Source organism: Pieris napi, chromosome 22 (genome assembly GCF_905475465.1).
Source record: "Pieris napi chromosome 22, ilPieNapi1.2, whole genome shotgun sequence".
NCBI lineage: Eukaryota > Metazoa > Arthropoda > Insecta > Lepidoptera > Pieridae > Pieris > Pieris napi.
Genome location: NC_062255.1, coordinates 5,380,447 through 5,406,394, shown reverse-complemented (window position 1 = coordinate 5,406,394; position 25,948 = coordinate 5,380,447). Strand labels below are relative to the sequence as shown.

Here is a 25,948-nt window from a genome sequence, read left to right as displayed (position 1 = left end):
TTACCTTAGAGTCAAGAAGTAGATGATTTCAACCACACTCAATATTGAGAAGCCCATGAAGAGCCCCAATAAACCGCCGCAATTAGCGAGAAAATCATATGGTCCAAACAACTCCGACCTGCGTGATGCTATGAACTGAGCTTCTTTGAAAAACACGACCACTTGGCCTAATAACATGCTACAAGAAAATTTAAATTTAAAAATTTCTCTCACATGTCTTACTATCTTTTATTTTTACATTATAAATATAAATAACAAGCTATAAACATCACCAAGATTTTTTTTATTATTAACTAATAATGCATCTGTTTCCTTGATGTTTTTCATTTCATAGAAAAGTAGGTGATCCGCCTTCAGTCAGACACATCTCGATTTTTGGATTTGAGTCTTGACATTTTTCTCACGATGTTCACTGTACAAGCACTCACATAGAAAAAAAGGCCAATCGTGCACAGCGGCGGGGATCGAACCTGCGACCTCAGGGATGAGGGGGAAAGAACTGATTTATATTATAAATTAATCATTATTTTATGATTTTATTTATACATATTTTATTTATTTATAGCCGCACCTATAAGGCCATAGAAAAAATCTAGCACAACCTCTTCCACAGACTAGTGAAAAATTAATTTACTCTGTGATCCCTCCGATGAGTTGGCTTCCAATGCCTTTACTCAGTAACATCCAACAGCGATCACTATTTTAATAGGAACAGGTACCATACGATCCCATTTGCGATTGATAGACGAGAGATATAACACTCAATTAAGTCAGGATAGCTGTTAAAATTAGACGCTGACCTGTCAATAAAAGATATTTTTTTATGTGCGATAAAAAAAACAAGGTACTTACTCTTTTTTCTCATATACCCTTGACAATGCTAACGCTCTTAAGAGAGATTTCCAATCATAATCAGCCTGCGATATCTCAGCTTCATAGTCTATGGAAGTGCACGCAGGCAGACATTTACAACGTAACGCAACTTCGCGGGCTTCGCCAATTATCGTATCGTTCTCGTCATCTGCCGCCATTGCTGATTTCATTTCGATTGTCGCCAGTTCCACTGAAGATATTTGTCAAGTATTAATTAAATATTTTTACATATTTTAACCGATTTTTACAATTAGAAATTTACATACAGCAATATGAATAAATTAATTAATGAATTCAGAGGTAAAATTACTCAACAAACGTTGATCGTAGTTTTTACTGAACATGCATTCTGTAATTAATTTTCCAATTATATAATAGAATTGTCACTTTAAATTTATGGTAACCAAAATAAATGGAAACAGGTCAGTTTTCTAGATTCTACATATATCTCTTACAATCTCGTTTTGAAACCTTTTAGTCAAGTAGCTCTTGAAAAGCAGTGTAGTAGCTTCGGCGTGTGACTCTCATCACTGAGGTCGTAGGCTCGATCCCCAGCTGTGCGCCTTTTATATTCGCTCGAATGGTGAAGGAAATCATATTCAGAAAACCGCCTTGCCTTAGACCCAAAAAGTTGACCAAATTTTTTTAAATTATCTCTTGAATAGATATAAACGACATTTTAGTTCTGAAACTGGGGTCTTAAGTTTCTGGTTAATCAAAAATAATAATTTTGTTGAATTCGAACTTATTTGTTGTTTCAAACGATTTTGTGTATCAAAATTTATTACTTGAAAGAGCCTTGTGCCACACAGATAAATAAAAGCAATATACCTGAATAAAAAATAAAAAAAAAATTACTCACTCTTAGACTTTTTAATACACGCTATTTTTCCAACGCTACACGTGGACATATTTTGACCATCTAAAAATATTAAAAATACATTACATTTGTATGTAAGGGCCAAGAAAAAGATGAAGACACTGATACGTTAGGCCGAAGTGATAAATAATTGATATATTTAATTGAAACAGAAGGCCCAACCCTTAAAAACGCTTCTTGGACTTGGACTTTCACTTCATGGACAATGCTCATATTAAAGCCAAAGTTCATATTAAAATAGTTGCCCTAGGTTTGGAAGCTTCATCCCATGGGGGCGGCCATATAGTCTAGTGATGACTAAGCTGGCTTCCGCCGCTCACTACCACTCTATAACCGGTGTTCCTAGATTCGGTAGTTTCCACGCTATTCCCGGCTAACAGTTCGCAACCAACATCTCGCGACGACCTTCACTATGATGAGGAAGTCCAAGAAGTGACGCCTGAGGAACTCTCTGTGACTGTACTAAAGCTTCAGAGCAAAAAGACAGCCCCCGGACCAGATGGTGTTCACGGAAAGGTCTGGGTCCATGTCCTTATCAACGGGCTGGAAGAGAGGTTTCAGGAGTTGCTAACCCATATTTTACAGAACGGCCACTTCCTGAGTAGCTGGAAGACCGGAAAACTTGTATTATTAAAGAAAGAGGGCAAACCACCTGAGTCCCCATCGGCCTATAGGCCGATTGTTTTATTAAATGAAGCAGGCAAGCTATTCGAGCGGGTGCTAGCAGCCCGCATAGTAAAACACCTTACAACGAACGGGCCGGATTTGGCCGATACCCAATTCGGTGTCCGGCGCGCCCGAGCTACCATTGACACTGTTGCAAGACGTTTGCGAGGAGCCACTCGCGCAAGGAGGGTGATGCTGGCGGTGTCATTAGACATAGCAAACGCTTTTAACACCATCCCCTGGAATACCATTATAGACGGCTTAATCTTCCATGACGTACCAGTATACCTCTGGCGTATGATAAGGTCCTACCTTTCGGCCCGAATCGTCATCCACCCGGGTCGGGGAGGTTGGAAGGAATACAGCGTTGAGTGTGGTGTTCCACAAGGGTCTGTTCTAGGCCCACTCCTATGGAACATCGGATATAACTGCGTCCTTCGTGGCTCACATCTACAAGGTGTCAGCCTAATACGTATGTTTAGCCGACGACACACTTATCACTGCAAAAGGTCGTACATACAGAGAAGCTTGCATCCTCACAACGGCGGGGGTGGCGCAGGTTGCGGCGCAAATAAGGCACATTGGTCTCCAAGTCGACCTCGAGAAATCTGGAGCGGTCTGTTTCCACGGTCCTAGACGAGCTCCTCCTGACGGTACACAATTGGTCGTATGTGGTGTGCCCTTAAGAGTAAGCCCCACTTTAAAGTATCTCAGGCTTGTCCTCGATTCTCGATGGACTTTTAAAGATAAGTTCTCGGCACTCGCCCCGAAGCTGGCTACCACGGCTATGGCACTCTGCCGGTTAGTGCCAAATCTTGGTGGGCCGAGTGCGGGGTGTCCTCTACGGATGCTCCATTTGGGCCGATTGTCTATTCGCTCAAAACAGGGTGATTCTGAACAGTTGCAACGGGTGATGGCCATAAGGGTGGCAAGGGCGTACCGCACCGTCTCTTGCGAGGCAGCGTGTGTTATTGCAGGAACTGCCCCCTGGCACTTCGAAGCGGCTGCCGTAGCCAGGATCTATTGGCATAGGGCAGATAGTAGAAGTAGGGGTTTCGACCCCCTTCCTGAGCACATAAACAGTTGGAGACCCAAGTGACCGTCCTTCATAAATGGATGATGAGTTACAAGTTCACAGGGCAGGAGTCTGGACAATTACATCTATATGTAGCTTTCATATTTAACACCAGCATAGACCAAGGAGTCTTTCCGGATCTCATGTAACACAGTAAAGTAGTTCCGTTGTTCAAATCCGGTGATAGTAAAGAACCCAATAATTATAGACCTGTGTCAATTCTGCCAGCTCTCAGTAAGGTGTTTGAAAAGTTAATGCTCAATCAAATGTTATGTCACTTTAATAAAAACTCCATCTTTCATGAACAACAGTACGGTTTCACCAAAGGGCGTTGTACAACTGACGCCGGTGTCTCCCTAATCAAGAACATTTTTAACGCCTGGGAGGAAGCACAAGATGCCATTGGAATCTTTTGCGACCTTTCGAAGGCGTTCGATTGCGTAAACCATGAGACTCTTCTGCTGAAACTTAATCACTACGGGATTAAGAACAAAGCTCTGGACTTACTAAGATCTTACTTGAAAAACAGACAGGTTAAAGTTCAGGTTAACGGCATAAACTCGTTAGGGTCTGACATTACAATGGGCGTTCCTCAAGGTTCAATATTGGGTCCATTCCTCTTTTTAGTATACATAAATGATTTACCCCAATTAGTTCAGGACCAACCGAAGATGGTGTTATTTGCAGATGACACATCATTGATTTTTAAAGTAGATCGACGGTCACAAAATCGTAACGACGTGAATAACTCTATTCTTCGGGTCCAGAATTGGTTTACGGTAAACAATATGGCACTGAATGATAAAAAAACTAAATGTATTAGATTTACGTTGCCAAATGTTAAAAGTAGGGAATGTGACACACTATGTTGAATGGAGGAAAACTGGAATTTATTAATCAAACGGTTTTCCTGGGCATCACGCTGGACGAGAAGTTACAATGGGGACCTCATATCGCATCTCTTGCGGGGCGGCTGAGCTCAGCCGTTTATGCGGTTAGAAAGATTAGATGTTTAACAAATGTAGAAACTGCGCGTTTGGTCTATTTTAGCTACTTTCACAGCATAATGTCTTACGGCATTTTACTGTGGGGTCGGGCTGCTGACATAGAATCCATTTTTATTTTGCAAAAGAGAACGGTCAGAGCCATTTATAATCTACGTCGTTGCGAATCTCTCAGGGAACTATTTAAAAAGATTAATATTTTGACAGTACCTTGCCAATACATTTATGAAAATATTATGTATGTAAGAAAGAATCTACATCTTTTTAGTAAAATAAATGAAAGACATAATTTTAGTACTAGAAATAAAGATAAAATAGCTCAACCGAAACCGGTTCCGGCGGTCAAACTGTTAACACGTACGTCAACGTCGTTCGCGGATTTTAATCGTAAAATAGTGTTTTAAAGTGATATTTTCGTGCTGTGAAGCGTAAAAACATTAAAACGAAGTTCATTAAACACAACTAGTAAAAGAACACAGTGAGAGTGCTTAAATATCGTGCGATAATTGTTGAAAAACCCTTCAGAATTATAACCTCAAATTATTAACGATCATAAACAATAGACTTGTCTCAGCTCAGGTTAATAACACTACGCCATTGTGACAGCGACATTGTCAATAGTAGTGTTGCCACTCAAAAGAAATAAAAGCTGACAACCAGTGCTACCACACAAGAAACGAAATTTCCCTAGTCATGGACAAGAACATGGAACTACTTCTAAACAAACTCGATGAGAAATTTAAAAATCAAACCGAACTTATTACATACTCCGTAACCAAGAGCGTCATGGAGGCTTTAGACGAGAAAATGAAAACTATCACTGAGGAAAATACTAAACTCAAGAACAAAATTTCAGAACTGGAATTTAAAATCCAAAGAGCAGAGATAGAAAAGAGAAAAAACAACCTCGTCTTTTTTGGAATCAATGAAAATATTAAATTAGAAACGGAGTTAGTGGATTATATCAAAGAAATAATTGTGAATATGGGAGTTCATATGGATAACCAAGAAATTAGCAAAGTATATAGAATTGGGCAGAAAACTGATAATAAAAACCGTCCAGTGATAGTCACCATCACAACTCAATGGAAAAAACATCTTATACTCAAAAATAAGCCTGACCTTCCACAAGGCATCAACATAAAAGAGGACTACCCCAAAGAAATCCTAGACAAACGCAAACAACTGCAACCGCAAGTAGAAGAAGAAAAAAAGAAAGGAAATATCGCCTATATAAAATACGACAAGCTCATTGTAAAGAAGCCGAAAGAAAATAGAGAGAAGAGGAAAAGAGAAACTTCCGACTCACCAAAGGCGCCATTAGAAAAGAAAACCAACAAGAAAGCAATATTGAACAATCCATCATCCACACTACCCAAAACACATACCAGAGATATCTTAAGACCCAACATACTAAACTATGTAGAAAGAGCAAGCTCTGATCCACAAATAAATCTCTCAAAAAACTGAATATGCCCCAGGACCACCGGAACCATCATACACCAACAACGATTTATTTACACAAACAACTAAAAAAATATCTTCCACCACGGCTGGTCCCCGCGGAAGACTTAGACCATCACCCTCTAACAAGAACAAAAAACAAAAGGAATGAGAACAAATTATACATAGCAACTCTAAATACCAGAACTTTACGAACACCAGAATCTCTATCGGAACTCGAAGAAGCATTGAAGGACCTAAAATGGGACATTTTGGGAATCAGTGAAATGAGAAGAACAGGAGAATGTATTGAAGAGCACCAGGACTTCGTGTTATTTAACAAAGGGGACACCAAAGGACAAGGAGGGGTCGGATTCATAGTTAAAAAGCACCTAAAAGAATACATAATAGAATTCATTGGAATTAATGACCGAACTGCTATACTCAACATCAAATTACCTAGCTTCAAAAAAACATGGACAATTATCCAAGCCTATGCTCCCACGGAACAAGCAAAAGAACTTGAACATGAATCTTTTTACAATGAACTATCCCAAGCTATTATTAGTAATTACTCAAAAAACATAATTGTACTAATGGGAGATTTTAATGCTCAAGTGGGAATAAAACAATGTAAAGAAGAATATGTGTTAGGAAACTTTGGCTACGGCAAAAGAAGCAAATATGGACAAAGGCTGGTTGAATTCTTATTAGAACACAATCTAACCCTCCTAAATAGCATTTTTAAGAAAAACAAAAACAACAAGTGGACTTGGATCTCTCCAGGCGGGAATTATAGAAACGAAATAGACTATATTATAAGCAGCCACCCAAATCTATTTACGGACACAGCAGTTATATCAAAATTAAACTTTAATACCGACCACCGCATGGTAAGGGCGTCACTCAAGACTATACCACCCAAACAATCCAGAAAGTTTGCTATACATGACACACTCCCGACATGCAGCACAGAACCCAACAAAAGAATGGAGAATTCCTTGTCATCACTCAGCAGAGAACTATTAGAAACAGATGCAATAGATGTAAAAACAAGTTACAACAAATTACAAAACAACATTACATGTCAAAAAGAACAAAAACGACCACAACATAAATATAATTTAAGTAACTCAACACTACAACTTATAAATGATAGAAAAAGTTTACTTGACTGTAAAGTTAGGAAACAGAACATCAAAAAAATAACTGACTTAAGCAAAAAAATCAAAGAAGGTATAAAAAAGGACAGGAAAGTTAAAAGGTTGCAAACTCTAGAAAAACTTATAGCAAGGACAGGAGGAACTAGGAAAGCTTTAAAGGAACTCCGAGAATCGAACCAATGGATCCCGAAATTGAAAAACAACCAAAAAAATGTAACAGACCGAAAGAACATAAATAGAATAGCTACAAAATTCTACCGCAATCTATATTCTAACAAAGACCCCAATACACATGTAAGTCAAGAAACCCTAAATTATAATCTGCTCTTAGTGAACCCGGAACCTGACATATTACCCAGAGAAACTAGGAAAGCCATACTAAGCCAAAAGTTAGACAAAGCACCAGGTCCTGATAAAATCACAAACGAACTACTGAGAGGAACCATAGAAGAACTGGTCCCCATTCTAACTAAAATCTTCAACGGCATCCTGAGACTGGGACAGGTTCCAGAACAATGGGAGACCTCCCACATCATTCTCATACATAAGAAAGGAGAAAGAGATGACATAGGGAACTACAGACCAATAAGTCTGATGTCAAACATATATAAAATATTTTCCAAAATAATTTTGAACCGAATAAGCAACACACTTGATGAAAACCAACCGAAGGAACAAGCTGGCTTTAGAAAAAACTTCTCCACAATAGATCACATTCACACAGTCAAGCAAATTATGGAAAAATATAATGAGCACAACAAACCGATATATATGGCTTTTATCGATTATTCTAAGGCATTTGACAGCATTAGCCACACAGCGATATGGGAAAGTTTACAGAACCAAGGAATCCCGACAGTGTACATAAACACCATTAAAAACATTTACTCTAACAGTAAGGCAAGAGTACAAATGGAAACCTTGGGTGAAACATTCCAAGTAAAAAGAGGCGTCAGACAGGGCGACCCGATGTCTCCAAAGCTGTTCTCCGCGGTGCTGGAAAACATATTTCGAAAGCTAATATGGGACCAACATGGATTAAATATAGACGGTAAAAAACTAAACCATCTTAGATTCGCTGACGATATTGTTTTATTTGAAGAACAAACAGGGAGCCTAGAAAAAATGATACAAGAACTAAATACAGAGAGCAAAAAAGTGGGCTTATCTATGAATATTAACAAAACGAAGCTATTAACGAATTCAAACAAATATGAAATAATAATTAACAACCAACCCGTTGAATATGTAGATGAATATATCTATTTAGGGCAAATCATCTCACATACAGACACAACTACAAAAGAAATTAAAAGACGAATAGCTAACGGATGGAAGAGATATTGGTCACTGAAAGAGATCATGAAATCCACAGATCTGAGTACTGGTATCAAAAGGAAGGTCTTCAATACCTGCATTCTCCCATGTATTACTTATGGGTGTGAAACTTGGGCTCTCACAAAACATCACAGAAACATGCTAGAACACTGTCAAAGAGCTATGGAACGAAGTATGATAGGTATTAAGAAACAAGATAAGATACGAAACACTGTCATAAGAAGTAAGACAAAAGTCACAGACATACTCACTAGAATAGATAGTTTGAAGTGGAGATGGACTGGGCACATGATACGTGATAAACAAGAAAAGTGGAGCAACATCGTAACTGACTGGTACCCTAGAGATGGGAAAAGGAACAGAGGAAGACAAAGCAAGAGATGGGAAGACGAATTAAAATTAACAGCAGGCTCAAAATGGAGAAGGGTTGCAAGAGACAGAGTACAATGGAAATTGTTAGAGGAGGCCTTTGCCAAGAGGCACACTGAACTCAGAGATATTTTATAACTTAAAGATAAGAGTCAACCACAAAGTCATAGAAACAGTTCAGGATAAGAGGCTTATTATTATTATTATATTATAGCTCAACCATCTTTCAGATTAGCCAAAGTTCAAAATTCATTTATGGGGTACTGTGTGAAATGTTACAATAAAATACCTTGTGACATTTTAAAACTAAATGAACGAAAATTTAAATGTTTTATTAAAAGTACACTTTGTAAACAAGCATATTACAAATTAGATGATTATATTCAAGATAAGAATGCTTGGAAACATGCTGGTCCTGCTCCATAGGACAATCATAGAGCCTGGACAAAATCAAATTGGTTGCTGACTTTTTGCTGTAACATATTTTTGTTATTATTATTATATTTATTTTTTTAAATTTATAAATGCTACAAATGTAATTTTTTTTTTTTGTATCTCACACACTGTTTTGTTGTGTTTTTTAATATTTTTATTACACTTTAATGTTAATATTCTACGGTTTCGATATTTGTAAATATGTGAGGAACATGTATACTAACTTTTTTTAGTATAGTAGTTTATTCTAAGAGTACATCGTCTTCACATATAATTATTTAACAAATGTAACAAATATTGTAAACCTATTTTAAAAGAGTAAGTGTGGAGTTTCTTGCCCATTCTTCTCCACACGAAACTACCTTTTGGAAGGGGCAACTAGAATCTTCTATATATATATATATAAATTTTTTTTTTGACGTTCAAAAGTGCCATTTTAGATGGTCTAATTGAAATAAATGCTTTGACTTTGACTTATACGTCCACAGAATTGGGCAACTCAGAAGTTGGGCTCACACAGCAGACGCTTATGACGGAGGCACGGATTAAGGGAAACTGTTACCGCGCCTCCCATCCATAGTGAACAGATGGGGCTGCTGGGTTTTAGTGGGTAGGTGTCCATTGCACCAAACGGACTGACTCCCACACTCCCTGCGTCACTTTATCGTTGCCCCGGCGCGGGGGTCAGTAAATTGATTTTCCAACAATAAAAAAAAAAGGTTTGGAAGCTCCATGGATGATCACATAAAGGTCCTGACACTGCCCTCGATATAGCTACTCTAGTCGGAGAGCCATCGGAGTATGAGTTATGGATAGAAAGTCTCAATAGAGATTACCTCTCAAGGCCTACGTCCTGAAAGGGTTATCTCTAATGATAGTATAATAATATTGCTTATACTCATATATTGTAATGGTAATATAATTACATTATATTGAATTACCTATTAAAACTTGAAAGATAAGGAAAACATAATGAGGCATTCAGGCACAGAAGGCTGATCACTTGCCTATTATTTTTTATAGAACAGGGGTAAACGAACAGGAGGCTCATCTGATGTTAAGTGATACCGCCGCCCATGGACATTCCTAATGCCATGGGGCTCGCGAGTGCGTTGAAGGCCTTTTAAGATTTAGTACGCTCTTTTATAAGAGCCCTAAAGTCAAATTGGTTTGCGGCAAAAACTGTCTCAAAACGCTCACTTGTTGAACGACGGACTGCGAGGTGATACGGGTGAAATTTCGTATTCTGCCTCGACATCAACAATGAACCTAGACCACGATGAAACAGATATGCCCATATACCTTTTTGTAAGACTAAGAAGATAACTTACGCGGCATCCCAAAGTGAACGCACCCACATCGTGCATTTGTGAAGTTTGTCAGACACTCCATCTCACAATTTGATTGCGTATAAATTTTAAAATAATTCAGATACCGTTCATTTTGCAAATAGCATTGGCGCCTAGAAAACAAATTGGTATCATTAATCTATACATTTCGTGTCACGATGTTTCTGCTTTTCACTCCTCCTTAGCAGAAACGTTATGATAACTAGATCGTTGTATACCCAGGTGTACACAAAATTGCGAATTTTCGATAAATAAGCTAGTAACAATATCAATTTCTCTGTAGCGACTTCATGAATATGTCTTCTCATCATCAAACTATTAGAGCTTTTAACATCTTCATAATGGCTCGCGTATTAGGCTCTACCGTATTTCCTTGAATTTTGTTAATAATCGTTGAAAAAATGTTTAAAAACATTGATTTTATTTAATAAGTACATTGTTACTTTTTACCATACAAGAGTCAAGGAAAGAAAGTAGAAAAGAAAAAGGGATTGAAGTCCTGACACTCTTAACTCCAGGAGAGTGTCAGGATAGCGCCCCTACTCTGTAACTTTCAATTGACAGCGATACCGATTCTGATGTTTTTGTTCGACATAGTTTTGAATACCGTCTTGACCTTTTGTGTGGCATGATGCTAATGCTAGTTACTTGTTAGAAAACCTTACCTCTCAGGGTCATAGGACCCCAAGCCTTCGGAAGTAGTCATCATCTTAGGCTTGACTGCTACAATTACTTGTTTAGAAACCAGTGCTATGAAGTGTTGTTCGGAGACGCGTGGTAGCTCAGCTGGATTGTGTAAAAGAATCTAGATGACCAGACATAAACCATTAGATCACAATCGAGACTTGGCGCTAAGTTTGACTCCGTTATGTCAAAGGCGGAAGTCACAATTTGCGTCTCGACTTTGATTCTTACATTAACAATCAGAGAGAAAATATTATACTACAATAATCCACATATAATTGTAATATGTCTTCACATAAATCCTAAGGATCATCTCGATTCAGTTCAGAAATTTGTGGACAAATATCACAGTATGTGGACATACAAACACTTAATGCGAAAAAATTAAACACATTAATTTTAGACATACTTAAAGCCAAAATAAATCATCATACATCAATTAGGATAATGCAATACCAACAATATCATATACTAGAGCTCAAATGGTTATGAACCTCCGTTTTTGAAGACATAAAATAATAATTAATGGAAACATTTGAATTTCATTGAAATAGTCTTAATTAAATTTTTACTTACCTATGGACGCACTCACGTTTGCATACATTTTATTATATTATTCTAATTATCAAATGTCAATTCCACGAAATTTGTGTAACTTACATAGACTTTATTTCAATTTTTACTTATCTTTGGCCGCATAGCGATAAGCATAAATTTTATTACTACATATATAATTATGTAATTGTTTTATATGCTATTTTGATGGCTTGAACATTACAAAACAATTATGTAAAACTCTACCGCAGTTGAAAATACCTTAAATCCTTGTATGGGTCCTCTACAAGCATAGTCAAAGTCAATAACATTCGCCATTAAAGAGAATGTTAGATAAGCGTTGGTGCCGTAGGGCTGGAATGTGATAAAATTAACCATTAAGTAGTGAAGTATAAAACAGTAAATATACTTTTTTTATTGTTCCATTTTAGGGTTGCCTGGAAGAAATCGTAAAAATGAATAAGGTAACGAAATGTAAATAAATAAATATAGTATATATTTAGGGTCTGTTTCACAAAGTACGGATGTCCAAACGTAATACGACAATATTGTGTTTGGTTGTGGAATTCACCAACGGATGGCGCTGTGCGTTTTCTGCATTGTGCTGCATCGCGCTATCGTTGTATGTGGTTTGTAGTATAAGGTTTAACATGTTTTTTGAATTAATTGTGTACAGCTGTCTGCCACCCTGTTGAGCACACGAGCCTTTTCTTTTATCGCGTTTTGTTTAAAATCTTTATTAAGTAAAGATAATAACAAACACCGAACGAGGGAGCCGCCTGCACTAAATACTACGCCGGCACCAAGGTAAGGAAAGTGCTGCGCCTATCCCGGCTTCCCACCAGCGGGTCTCACCGGGGGATGCGCATGCGCGGACCAAACTAAGGTGTCCAGGCTGTGCCTGGCAGACTCCAGCTCCCGTTATGGAGCGAAGATCCCGTCGCGACGAGTCTGGCCCGCGCGCCAAAGAACGCTCCCGCTCGCGCGGTGGAGCCGCGCCGCCGCCGCCGTCGTCAACCACAATTACACCCGCGTCGCGTATGGCAGACCGGCCCAGGTTTGACTCTCGCTCGCGTAGCGATCGAGCCCTGGGACCGGGAGCCGAAGACAGTGTAAATAAAAACATTTCCTACGAACAGCTCTCGTCGCGGTATACGGCTGGCGTATACCCCGACGCAGCGGCCCCCCACAACCCCTCCCCCGCGGAGGAAATTAGTGACCAACGCGGAATATCGCGTACGACCTCGGATGTAAATTTAAATGCAAATTTAAATATAAACTTAAGTGAAAGTGTAAGTGCCCACGGTGGCGATTTTAGGCCGCAGCTCTCGTCGCGGTATACGGACGACGAGAGCGCCCTTGTCGCCACCCCGCACCGACCTCAACCTCATCAAATAATAAATCCTGTAAGTAAAGATTTACCAGACCTATCTTATCAAGGCGACAACCCTGCCCATGGGCGCGATCCTGAAGAGCTGATCGCGTACCTAGAGGGCGACCTGCGGCCTTTGCAGCCCGTATCCGCGCGGGCCGGATATGAGTTGGATGCGTTTTTTGTTGCGCAGACAATCATAGGCCGGTACGCAACGGACGGGCTCGCACGTGCCATGTGCGAGTACCTCTCACAGACCCGCAGGCGCCTACTGGAGCAGGGTGTCATGACATCGCCGCTATCAAGCGACGAACACAATGCGCTCGCCGAAGCGAGGCGAGCGCATAATTTCTCCTTACGCCGCCCGCCGCCGCAGGACTTTTACGAGGACGCCGCCGGGACGGCGCCCAAGCGCATGTGCGCACAGACGACGCCGCCATCTCCCGCCATATGCCGCCATCGGATGCCGCCGCAACCGCAGGCGCCGTTGTCTCAGAGAGACCCGAGTCGTCGTCGCCTGGCGGAGGCGCCCATGGGCATGACGCCCACCATGGCGCCCCCCGCACCCCATCAAGTGACGGCTCAAAAAGAGCCGCAGGACACGGCGGGCACGAATAAATTGACGACCGCCTCGCCCATGGGCATGACGCCCACCACGGTGCCTCCCGCACCCCCACAAGCGACGGCTCAATCAACGCCGCAAGACGCGGCGCATTCATACGCCGCGACGACCGCTTCGCCGACAGTAGCCCGCCGGCCCCCCCTCGAACCCCTGCCCCCCGCCGCGTTGAAACCGAAATACCCGCCATTTGTGATCGAGTCCCTCCCTGATTGGACGGTGCACATCAGGGAGATGAAAAAAAGACTCGGACGCACAATCAACGCGCGCGCTTTCGGACAGGGGTTGAAAATCATCCCCGAAGACGAAGAGGAGTACCGTGTGGTACAACGGTACCTTGGGGAGTTGGAGAGTAGCGGCGTCAACGTCGTTTACTTCTCCTACTCCCTACCAGCTGACAGGCAGCTGAAGGTGGCAGTGCGGGGCGTTCCGGCGGACACGGAGCCCGAGGCCATCATGACAGAGCTGCGCGACCTCGGGTTCGAGCCGGAACACGCTCAGCCCATACGCGCCAGGAAGGGTAGACCGGGGTGTATCTTCCTAGTTATTCTGCGCCGCACCCCCGACCTCACCCCCGCTATATATGGCATCAAGGAGTTGCTGTGTATACCGGGGGTCACGATCGAGTCTTGGCGGGGCAAAAGGGGCCCCGCCCAATGTCACCGGTGCCAAGGATTTAGACACTCTTCGCACCAATGCCACCGGGCCTTAGCCTGTGTGAGGTGCGGGGAGGGACACCACGCCACAGTGGCGCGCCTGGCGCACCTGGCGCAAGTGGCGCGCGGGGCGCGCAGAGCGCGCGTGACGCGCATGGCGCGCATGGCGCACATGGCGCTTCTGCCCCTGCACCCGCAAAGCATGGAGACGAGCCGCGCACGCAAGCGCAGGCTGAGCCGCGCGCCCATGGGCAGCACGTTTCGTACCATCGAGATGTAGACATCATCTCCTACCCTACGGAGCCCCTGCGAGGTCAGCGCAGGCGCCCCAGAGGTAGGAGAGGTCGGGGGGGGTTGCAACCCCCCGCCCCCCCGCGCGCGGAGTTTTCTGCGCAAGCCGAGGCTGGCCCCAGTAGGGCCGCCGCCGACTCCGCTCCAGCCGATGGAGCCACCAGAGCCGCCGGACAGCGAGCCGCACGCCCCCACAGTGGGGGCCCACTGGGGGGCCTAACGCCTTCCATTGAGGCGGCGATCGCAGCAGCGGTTGACAGGGCGGTCAACGAATTAATGGGCGCCCTATATCCGCCCCCGTCCGATCATCGTGCAGGACGTCGAGGGCGCAGTCGAGGCGTAAGAAAACAAAGAAGATGAACTTACGCCTCCTGCACTGGAACGCCGCAGGCCTTCGGGGAAAAGGCCACCACCTGCGCCACATCTTGCGTACTCAAGACGTGGATGTGGCGCTCATCTCCGAGACACACTTGCGCTCCACCGACCGCCTGAGTGCTGCGGGCTACTTCGTCTACCGCGAAGAGCACCAGGCGATCAACGGGGCGCCCATACGTGGCCTGGCGGTACTGATTAGAAGGAGGATTCCTCATCGTGCCATCCAGGCCACAAACCACACTGGCATCCTGACGCTAGGGGTAGAGCTGGAATTGGGTGGCCAGCCCACAGAAGTATTGGCCACCTACGTTCCCCCTGGCTCTAACTTCATCCCGGCTGAATTGGAGGCCACACTCAACCAGAGGCCAACAATCCTCGCGGGCGACTGGAATGCCAAGCACATCAGCTGGCACTCGCACTCCAACAGCCCGCGGGGGATTCGGCTTCTGCAATACGCCGAGACCCGAGGTTACACCGTGTGCGGGCCAGAAGACGCGACACACTACCCAAGAATAGACGCCCACAGGCCGGACATCATAGACTTGGTGGTACACAACCGGCCTGGCCTCCACCTGGCGCAGGAGGTACTGATGGACGAATTCCAGTCGGACCACCAGCCAGTGCTGTGCATCGTCGCGGGGGCACCATCCCCGCCTGCGCGCACCTGCAGGGTCACCGACTGGAACGCCTTCGAGTCCATCGTTGGAGACACCCCTGCACCCGGCCCACCGGACATGACACCAGGCGCCGTTGACGACATGGCGGAGTCCATGACGCGGCAACTCCAGGCGGCTCTGGCGGAAGCTACCACGACGCGTCCACCGGAGGTCATACGCCCGGACCTCGCTCCCTACGTGCAAAAGCTGATTCAGCAGAAGCGCGCACTCAGGAGGCAGTGGCAGCGCAATCGCTGCCCAGTGCTGAAGACGCGGCTGAACCGCATCGCCGAGCGTGTCAAGGCCGAACTGGCGACACACGCGCGGCGCACGTGGGAGCACTCACTGGGAGAGGCCACTACAGAGCCTACTCGCCTCTTCCAATTATGCCGCCGTCTCTACCGGACTCCAGAGCCGAAGCGTCCACTGTATGACAGCAACGGCGTCATCACCTACAATGACACCGATCGGGCCGAAATCTTCGCCGAACACCTCCAGCGCCAATTCTCGCCGAACACCGCGACATCCCCTACGCGTGTGGCTGAGGTAGAGAGCGCTGTCGAGGCCCGGTTGTCAAGCCCGATCTCACCTGACGAAGCCGGGATCTTCTTCTCGCCATCGCAAGTGCGGAAGACGATCCAACGACTGCCGCTGAAGAAGGCCCCAGGACCGGATGGCATCACCCACCAGGCGCTGCGCCATCTGCCGATGAGGTGGATTGTCGCGCTGGCGCGCCTTTTCACGGGAATCCTCCGGACCCTCCACTTCCCGAAGACCTGGAAAGAGGGCAAGGTGATCCTAATACCGAAGCCCAGGAAGGACTCTACCCGACCTGAGAGCTACCGGCCCATCACTCTGCTCTCGACGCAGTCGAAGCTGTTCGAGAGGCTGCTGCTGCAGAGGATCCAACTTTACCTGCAGCCAAGGCCCGAACAGTTTGGCTTCCGCGGCGAGCACAGCACGACGTTGCAGCTGACGAAGGTGCTCTTCACTGCAGCCACGGCCCTGAACAAGAAGAACGCGGCCGCAGCCGTCATGCTGGACATGGAAAAGGCCTTCGACCGTGTCTGGCACGATGGCCTCGTGTTGAAGCTCGCCGAGTCTCCACTGCCCCGCCGCATAGTCGCCGTGCTCCGCGCCTTTCTCACTGATCGCACGTTTTTCGTAGCGACGGGAGAGGCTGCGTCGAGACCGCGACCTATCACGGCGGGTGTACCACAAGGCAGCGTGCTGTCTCCAATCTTGTATGCCACGTATACTGACGACGTCCCGTGCCCAGAAGGGTGCACCTTGGCCCTCTACGCAGACGATACGGCGTACGTGGCCACATCCCTAAAAATAAAGCACGCTGCGGTTAAGCTCCAACGTGCTCTGGACCTCCTGCCAGAGTGGCTAGAAAAGTGGAGATTAGCCGCCAACCCTAACAAGACACAGGCGATTGCCTTTGGCCAGAGTAAGTTGCCGCCGCCCCTGAGATTCCTGGATCAGGACGTGCCGTGGAAGACGCCGGTCACATATTTAGGGGTCACCATAGACCGGCGACTCACAATGCGGCACCATGTCAACAGGGCAGTAGGGAGAGCCAAGGGTGCGACGTACGCGCTCTACCCCCTACTCTACGGCAACTTACCCCTCCGAATCAAGCTCGCGCTCTACAAACTGTACGTGCGCCCACACCTAACGTACGCGGCACCGGCGTGGTACTCCTACACAAAGGAGACCCACCGCCAGAGACTGCGCGCCGTACAAAACATCAACCTACGACGCGCAGTGGGGGCCCCCCGCTACGTTAGGAACACCACCATAGCGCGGGACTTGAGGATGGAGTCAATCGACGAGTTCGTCGCACGGCTCGCCAAGGGGATGTTTGATCGAGCGGACGCCTCTCAACATCCCCACCTCAAGGACATCGCGCCGTGGCACTCCAGGCCACCAGACAAATACAGGTATCCGCGTGAGCTATTCTCCGCGGATACCCCAACCACCGGACGTGACACCAGGGCAGCAACCGCGGCTACGACCGCTGGTCGCCTCGCTGGGCCTCCCCCGGGGCCACCGGGGGTCTCACCCGGCGGAGCTTGACCGCGAGCCGCGTAGCTGCCCGATACCAACCATTGAGACACCAGGGCCAAGTCGAGAATACTCCTTGGCCCCAAACCACCGGACTTGACACCCCGGAATAGACCCCATCGGCTGCGCGCAGCGAGTTGAGGCCAACGCCTCCTTGCGCGCTGCAGCCCCCATCAAGAGGAGAAACCTCGACCCCGTACCGCCCTGTATTAGCAGGGCGCGAGAAGTCACTCCACCCGAAGGGGGCATAGCCCCGAACGGGCTTAAACACACCCCTCTAGAGGGAGTGTGTAACAAAAGCAATGGAATTAATTGTCTTCGTCCTGAAATCGTGGATTTTATTCAACGGATAAATTGTAGACAAGTTCCTAATTAGTAATTATCTATTTATTACTTATTGGTACTTGGTAGGATAAACACAATTGTTGCGTTACATAACACGACTGTCAGATAGCGTATTTCGTCACATAAAGTCCATCATAAGTTATGAGTCCGACGAAGTGTCAAATAATAAATATGTATGTGTTGCATAGCTATTTGGTACTTATCCATACATTGTGAAACAGACCCTTAGAGTTTTATACTTCATTTCGTTTTAATTTTTTGCGAAATCAATTAATGAAAATAATTAAATTAAGCGAAGTGTGGTCGTCTCTTATAAAAGGCTGTAAATCTGAACCCTGAAGTTGTGTATTCAAATCTACTTATTTAAGCTAATCGCCTATTTGTCTTTAAAAGAACATTATAAAAAAATTACACTTGCAATATGTATGTAGCGCCCCGGGATACTCGTAACGATGATTTTCATACATGTGCTTCCACTAGAGGTTAGCGAGTTGACCGAGTTTCCCACGGAAATGAAAATGTATGAAAATCATCGTTACGAGTATAGCGGAGTCCGTAATGGGTCCGTTTCGCTCGCAGTGGAAGGCGGGCATTAGGCTTGGCTTCAAAACCGGAGCGTAAAAATTGTATTGTAATTGTATAGATGATACGGCTTATGTGCTTTACCGCATTAATTGTCGGGAATCTAAACCAAAACCTTCAGGGTTATATACATTAAGTGTTTGGAAGTCTTTTATATAAATTTAAACATACAGATCCCCTCCAAGGATATGAATCCAATGGTGAGTTCGGCGGATAGCCTCCGTCCAAGGTCCAAGATATATTTTTGTGGTCTAAGGCCATATAATTATAATCCTTGTGTAGGCTGTACAGAAAAGTTTTTAGTTAAATATATAATAAATAAGGTAGTTAAAAATATATAAATTATTTTATATGTGACTGACTAGAACAGTGTTTCCCAACGTTTTTGTGCCATGCCTCCCTCTCCCTCTCTGTGTAACTTGCATAATTGAAAATATTAAAAATGAAATAGCTCACTTTAAGAAACTCAAAACTCTCTTAACGAAACACAATAAGTATATTTAAAATACAAACAAACAAACAAAACAAAAACGTCGAGTCCATTTTCGACTTGCCCTCTTAACAATCAAATTGCCGCCCTGTGGGGCGTGGACTCCACTTTGGAAAACAGCGGACTAGAGCCTCGCAATAGGAAATGGGCACATTGCAGTCACAACCTGAGACTTATCAACCAATATGAAAAATAATATTTCGCTGGGTATCAAACCTAGGCCAGGTTATCATGTGCGTCAAAGGCTATACTACGTAATATGGACTCGTCTTCCGGATAGGAAATGCATCCAGCCTTGCGATTCTGTAACTCACTTTTGAATTTTGAAAATGACGGCTTCACGACTGATTAAAGCGCGACCGCCGCAGCCGCTGCGAAAACCGCTGTGAGAGTTCGAATGTGAGTTACAGAATCGCAAGGCAGTACTTATGCCACAGCGACCAAATATTGTTGTGTGTATGTAACTTTTAACTAAATTATATGTTATAATAATAAATAAGTAGGTATCCAGAACTACACATTTCTCTCTAAGCACGAGTATAACGTATAATTTAATTAATTCGTATTAAATTCCCGAATAATTTTAAGCGTTTTACATACTTTTCGAGTCTTAAAAGTTCGTTCGCTCCAAGGCTATTGAAAGTGTAGCAAAATCCTTCTTCAGTAATCACTTCGTAAAACATATCAGAGCAATTGCTTATTGCATCCTTCCACATGCAGCCGGGGAATATTTCATTCATGTCGGGGGATAGCTGCATACATGGTACAAATATTAAGAAACAGATCGCAGCTATAAAAGAAGCAGTATGCGTTGGCTTATTCTTAAAGCTCCTAAGGGGCAATGATCAGTATGATTCAAGAAGAATAAATAATACGAATGTGTGTGTAAATATCAAAACTTATATTGATTCAGAACACTAATTTACAATAGAAAAATACGAAACAATAATTAATCTAAATCAAAATAACATTTACTAACGTACACTTATGAACTTTAGTAAAAAATGCTTCTAAATTTACATTTACTGCCCTTTTGATCAAGGGCAATCACGAGAAGTATAAGCAAATGGCAATAAGCTCTCCGTCATTCTTTAAAATCGCCAAGTTATTCTTATAATATTTTTATAAGCACGTAATGCAGGAGGCGGTAAAAGCGGTAGGTGAGGGATATTAATTCTAAGGATTTTTTTTCCAATTATATCCAAACTCTCTCTGAACAGCATCGGCTTAAATATACATCAAAGATAAGAATTTTTCAATTTAGGGATTCCATGGTAACAAATACTTTATTTATCTGAAATATATTTTGAAATGAAAATTTCTTTAGCGGCGTTGTACACTTTTTTGGAATGGGTAAAAATGTTAAGCTCGCGTCAGGACAAATTCGTAAGACGGATGTTTTTTTAATGGATTATGAACCTTCTGCTATATATTTACGGTTTTAGTTCATTTGTCTCTTTCCTCAGATACATTGATGCATGTGGAATTAGACCTTAAGTCAATACATCAAGGTTTAATTTTGCGAAACGTGTAAACTCAAACTCAAAATATCTTTATTCATGTAGGTAAACAAGTACACTTATGTCAAGTTACATTAATTTTAAATTTACTTTTACTACCAGTTCGCAAGTCAAGGGCGTTGAGCGGGTAAGAAGAACTGGTAAGAAACTTTCCGTCACTCTTTTTAATCGAACAATTGTATTCAAACAATTTGTATTGCCATATAAATTGTTTGAACTGCAGCAAATCAATCCCAAGGATTAGGATCATTTAAGTATTCCTCAAATTTATAAAAAGCTTTATTGATTAATTTTCGTTTTCGTTAAAGCTTTATTATAACCGATTTGGTCAGACTGCCGCGAGTAACTCGCGTCAGGTCACGTGACCGAATCGAGAATTCGTAAGACGGATGGAGAGTAGACAGCTGGCGCGGCGTTTTTAATGTAATATATAAATTGTCATGTTTGTGTACGATAGCGCAATAAATAAAAATACCACATAAATGGTTGTACCTTTATACTGATAATTAGAGCAATTCGTGCCAAATTATTCCCTAACCATTCTAAAATATCAAAAATTCTGCCGGCACTCCCGGAGTCGTTTTTTTATTTTTTGAAGTTGTACTTCTTTAGGCGCGTTATGATAAAAATTGATGAGAGTGAAATTTTACGATGCGCGCGCACCTGTGACACAAAATTGGCTGTGTGATATAGCGTGCGCGAGCGAGATGGGAATAATACAATCTAAAAGTAAAAAGAAATAGAATATGCGTGAAGCTAACTTCACGCATATTCTATTTCTTAGCTTAGCAGCTTAACGAGAATTTTTTGAATGACCATGACATTGACATCTGACTTTTTAGAAATATTCTACGACCCTATATATCAATAATTGAGAACAAAGATTTAAGCACGAATACTAATAAGGAGAAAATGAAGGCTTGGAGCGATATAACAGAGAAGTAAACATTTTAATAAGTACCTGCATCTCAAAAAAATGACCATATCATATATACATATAATGATCATATTTAATCAAAACATGTAATTTTTCGGATTTAATCTAGCAAATATAAGGACAAGAGACAAAAAACAATTGATGAATCAGTGGAAGTGCACTAAATTGAATACAAAAAAAGAGTTGTCATCTTATCGCCGTGAAACATCAAAAACTGGAGGTGGAACAAAGCCACCATCACCTTCTCCAGACACAATGGATATGGCAGAGATGATACCGCAATGGTTTGAAGTAGATTTCAATGAATTTGATTGTGATGGTGTCGAGGTAGGAATGTTAATTATAAATATGATGTATGGTGATGTTCAAGGTTCAACCTTTCAAGCATAGGCATATGCTCACAACAGTACTTTATTCCCCTACAGGGTAGTTAGAGATATTGTAATACCTCAAAACATCCATGTTGCATTTGTAGTACCGAAACTCTGTCCAGCCCGAAGTGAGCCCATTCCCACTTATAATGGACAGTGGGTATAATACACCTTAATACCTGAGTGCGACCCACTCACCATGATACTTAAATTAATAGATGTTATTTATATATTTCAGGATATTACAAATAAAATCATTTTGGAAACAATTGATATCCCAAAAGCAAATAAAGCCAACAATGACAAGGTAATAAATCAGTTTTGACATAACTTGAATACTAAAAAAGCCAAACAAAGGTGTGCACAACAGTGACAACATAACTTAACAATTTCATTATTTTGTAGGATTAAAGAAAGGTTAAAGAAAATCATGTCGAACTGAACAACAAGAATCCCCAGACAACTCCAAAGAAACATACAAGGAAGACACCGCTATTATATTTAAATTATCTCTATCTCTAAATAGAATAAAAGAAAGTTGCTATCCAGGTCTGTAGCATGTGCTACAAATTATATTATTAACACATTTATATAATTATATTAATATAAATGTGTTAAAAATTTTATAATATGAATTATAAAATTTTTTATTCTTAACGCTTAAATTAATATTCTCTTATTTGTTGCAGAAAGCAAGTAGTAGTTTTAGTTTTGGAGAAGCCTCGTAGATGCACAACCAAGTAATGATTAATTTAAAATTACAAACCGAAATTCTGATGAAGACATTAGAGTCACATAAAAATAAATAGTATAATGAAATAAAAATGTTTTAAAGATAAATAGTGTTTTATTTGTTTAATGTAAGAATAATAATAAATATTTATTTATTTAATTTTTCAAATGTAAACTGAACTTTATTGGCTTTAATGACTCCTTTTCCAGTCTTTGATTATTTAATTGTAATTAATTATTTGCATGCAATCAAAAACTATTTTTAATAATGCCAAAGAAGTATAACTTCTGACGCGCGTACATAAGTACACGCACCCTTTTTTTTTTAATATTGTAAGTTATAACTTACCCTTCTTAAGTTGTCAATTGTTTCCTTGGCTGTTGAGGTCTCCCTTCCATAGGGTAGAAGAAGGTTACAGATCATGCTGACATCTTCAAACGTGTTACGCCTGACGGAATGGATCTAATGTTATTATTCTAAGTTAATCGACAGAGCCGTGCTTGTGCAATAAAATTGTTGAGTACTGCTGTGACCGTAGTCTATATCTGCCCATCGAACTAATTAAAAAAAATACTAAACCGAATTTTATGACACTTGTGTTTCCAATACAATAACTGCGATAACGTTACACCCTGAAATGTTTAAACAAAGATATTCCGACTGCTATTTATATACAACTGTGGTTAGACTGGTTGAGGATCCTCTATTCAGGTCGGAAGAAGAACATCACCTTCCTTCCACAATTCTCCATACCGCATACGCTCTTAGAAGCTTAAATAGATCATAAATATTAATTACCTAATTCCAACAGTAGTAACATTCGGTACAAACTCATAACCTCCTTTTTTCAAATCGGTTAATGAGCATATCCTAATTTCGTTCGTCTAGCATCTTATTCCTCATTCATTAAATGAAGATCGTGAAAACGATAACATAATGTCATATTACTATGTTATAACGTTACGAGTGGCCATAAGTCAACGAAAGTTGCATTGTCAAAGAGTTTATCTGTCTATATTTTACTTACTCCTCTTCTGTAAAATTAGCAAATGTATAATTATTGAGGAAGAGACGTCGGTATTCTGTAAGGTTGAATTTAGTCTGTTTAACTTTTGTCTGAGAGCATATGGTCATAGCGGGGTACGGTATCTGGAAAAGGAATTTTATATAAAAAAGTTTGTTATGATAGGAATAATACATTTCTACGTTGATAATTAATTTATTAATTTAATTGTCTTTGGTAAGACCTTCTTTGCAAACCCGTGATACTCTTACTTCTTAACAAGCGAACCTATTGTTACGAAGACGAATTTCTCTTAGATTTAATTGAAAATAAACCCTTGATGAAATCTACGGCGTTTTCTATCCAACCCGATAATTAGCAATCATTCTACAATACAATTTGTAAAGAAAGCTATCATAAGAATCTTGACAAAATAGAAAGAAACTACGAAAACAATACCTGCCACACAGGTGTAGGCCTTTCTGCAAAGCTTACGATGATAGGATTTTCAGGCCACTTATTGCACTGTTTCATTATGGTATAGCCACAGACCAGCACACATGATGTGAACATTAACACCCAGAATAATCTGAAATAATTATGACTGTAAGACAATTAGGTTTCAAGAATCTATTTATCTATACACTGACTCCCATTTTCCGAAGAGGAGACAGATACCATGAATCTCCACCACAGTCCTAACCCCTCGCTTTATCCACTTTCATGATATTGATCATGCATGCTCCTCGGTTGTGGGGACTGTTCACTTGCCTCGTCTCTAGTACGTCCTGGATTTAGTCCATGTACGAACCCGACCTGACCTCACCATCCACGATTGTCTTATATTAGGTCCTTATATATGAAATTGGCGTATTTCGTACTGGCCACTTTAATCACGATGTTCTCCTCTTTGGTAAGGAATTCCAAATTCAAATTTGTACAGCTATTTACTCATGTATTTGTGCTTCGATGACCGTCATTCATTTGTTTTTCTTCTGTTTTTTTTTTGTTTGCGTCACTCATTTTACAAAATGGAAAACTTATATATTAAAGTATCGCATTATTTACGAGTTCCGCCGTGGCCCTAGTGCTGCGGAAACGACTCGAAGGGTGAATGATGTGTATGGCGGTCATGTTGCAAAAGAAAACACAGTTCGTTTTTGGTTCCAACGTTTTCGTTCTGGAAATTTCGACCTGCAGAACAAGCCCCGTGGACGGCCTGAGACCCAAGTGTATAATGAAGTATTGAAGGCTATTGTGGAAGCGGATCCATCGCAAACCACGTCCGAGTTAGCTGCAGGCTGCGGTGTTAGTGATAAAACTGTTTTAATTCACTTGAAGCAAATTGGGAAGATTAAAAAGCTTGAAAGATGGGTACCTCACGAATTGACTGAAGCAAACCGGCAAACGAGCGTCGACTGCTGCGTTACATTACTGAACCGGCTCAATAATGAAAGTATTTTAAACCGAATTTTTAAATTACCTGTGATGAAAAATGGATTAGGTAAAAGTGAATTAAGAGCTTCAATTGGAATGTCTAAGACATCCTCCGTACTCCCTGGACCTTGCTCCAACAGATTACCATTTTTTTCGAAATTTGACTCTGATGGGGTGGACTGCCCCTCACAGATTTTATTGATTCCCGTCCGACTGGTATTTTTAGTAAAGGGATCAATGAACTACCTATGAGATGGCAAAAGTGCATAGAAAACAATGGTTCATACTTTGATTATTTAAATATATTATATTTAAAAATATTCGACTTTTTGTTCCTCCCATACAAAACGCCAATTTCATATGTAAGTACCTAATATATACTACTCGTAAGCCGCTTCTCATTCATTCTTCTTGTATGATAGGATTTTATTCTTATTGAACTTATCAATCAAAACATAAATCTAAAATTACTTACTTTTCAAGTAACGTCCGCTGCTTTTCGCCAATATACTTCAAACCATGAAGGTTAGAGTTCGTTGTATAGTCTGTAAAATACTCTTTAACCGAATCGAAGGAGTTTCTCTTCTCTGTGGCCATATTATTTGTATGGCCATTTGTTACTGGACAGTCGGAAAGTGGATCGTCAATTTTCTCAAG

General features: G+C 42.0%; 1 protein-coding gene across 1 annotated transcript; it reads right to left on the bottom strand.

Moving 5' to 3' along the window:
* On the bottom strand, nucleotides 1-25,948 carry LOC125060627 (pickpocket protein 28-like). Its single transcript, XM_047665586.1, has 12 exons — nucleotides 25,767-25,948; nucleotides 24,314-24,443; nucleotides 23,879-24,000; nucleotides 23,200-23,299; nucleotides 19,891-20,042; nucleotides 18,972-19,083; nucleotides 12,096-12,188; nucleotides 11,261-11,400; nucleotides 10,578-10,708; nucleotides 1,736-1,795; nucleotides 853-1,063; nucleotides 1-178 (listed from the first exon to the last, which is right to left on the bottom strand). Exons 1-12 carry the CDS (start codon nucleotides 25,886-25,888, stop codon nucleotides 1-3), a joined length of 1,551 nt encoding a protein of 516 aa, XP_047521542.1. The 5' UTR covers nucleotides 25,889-25,948.

Bases quoted from the DNA above. Each gene is read 5' to 3' on its own strand.
- LOC125060627 (XM_047665586.1), bottom strand. From the start codon at position 25,888: ATGGCCACAGAGAAGAGAAACTCCTTCGATTCGGTTAAAGAGTATTTT. The intron at 19,084-19,890 runs GTATGTAAAACG...TTTTCTGTACAG, and splicing joins GAACTTTTAAGACTCGAAAA to CCTACACAAGGATTATAATT. The intron at 11,401-12,095 runs GTATTTTCAACT...CTGGTCATCTAG, and splicing joins GACCCATACAAGGATTTAAG to ATTCTTTTACACAATCCAGC.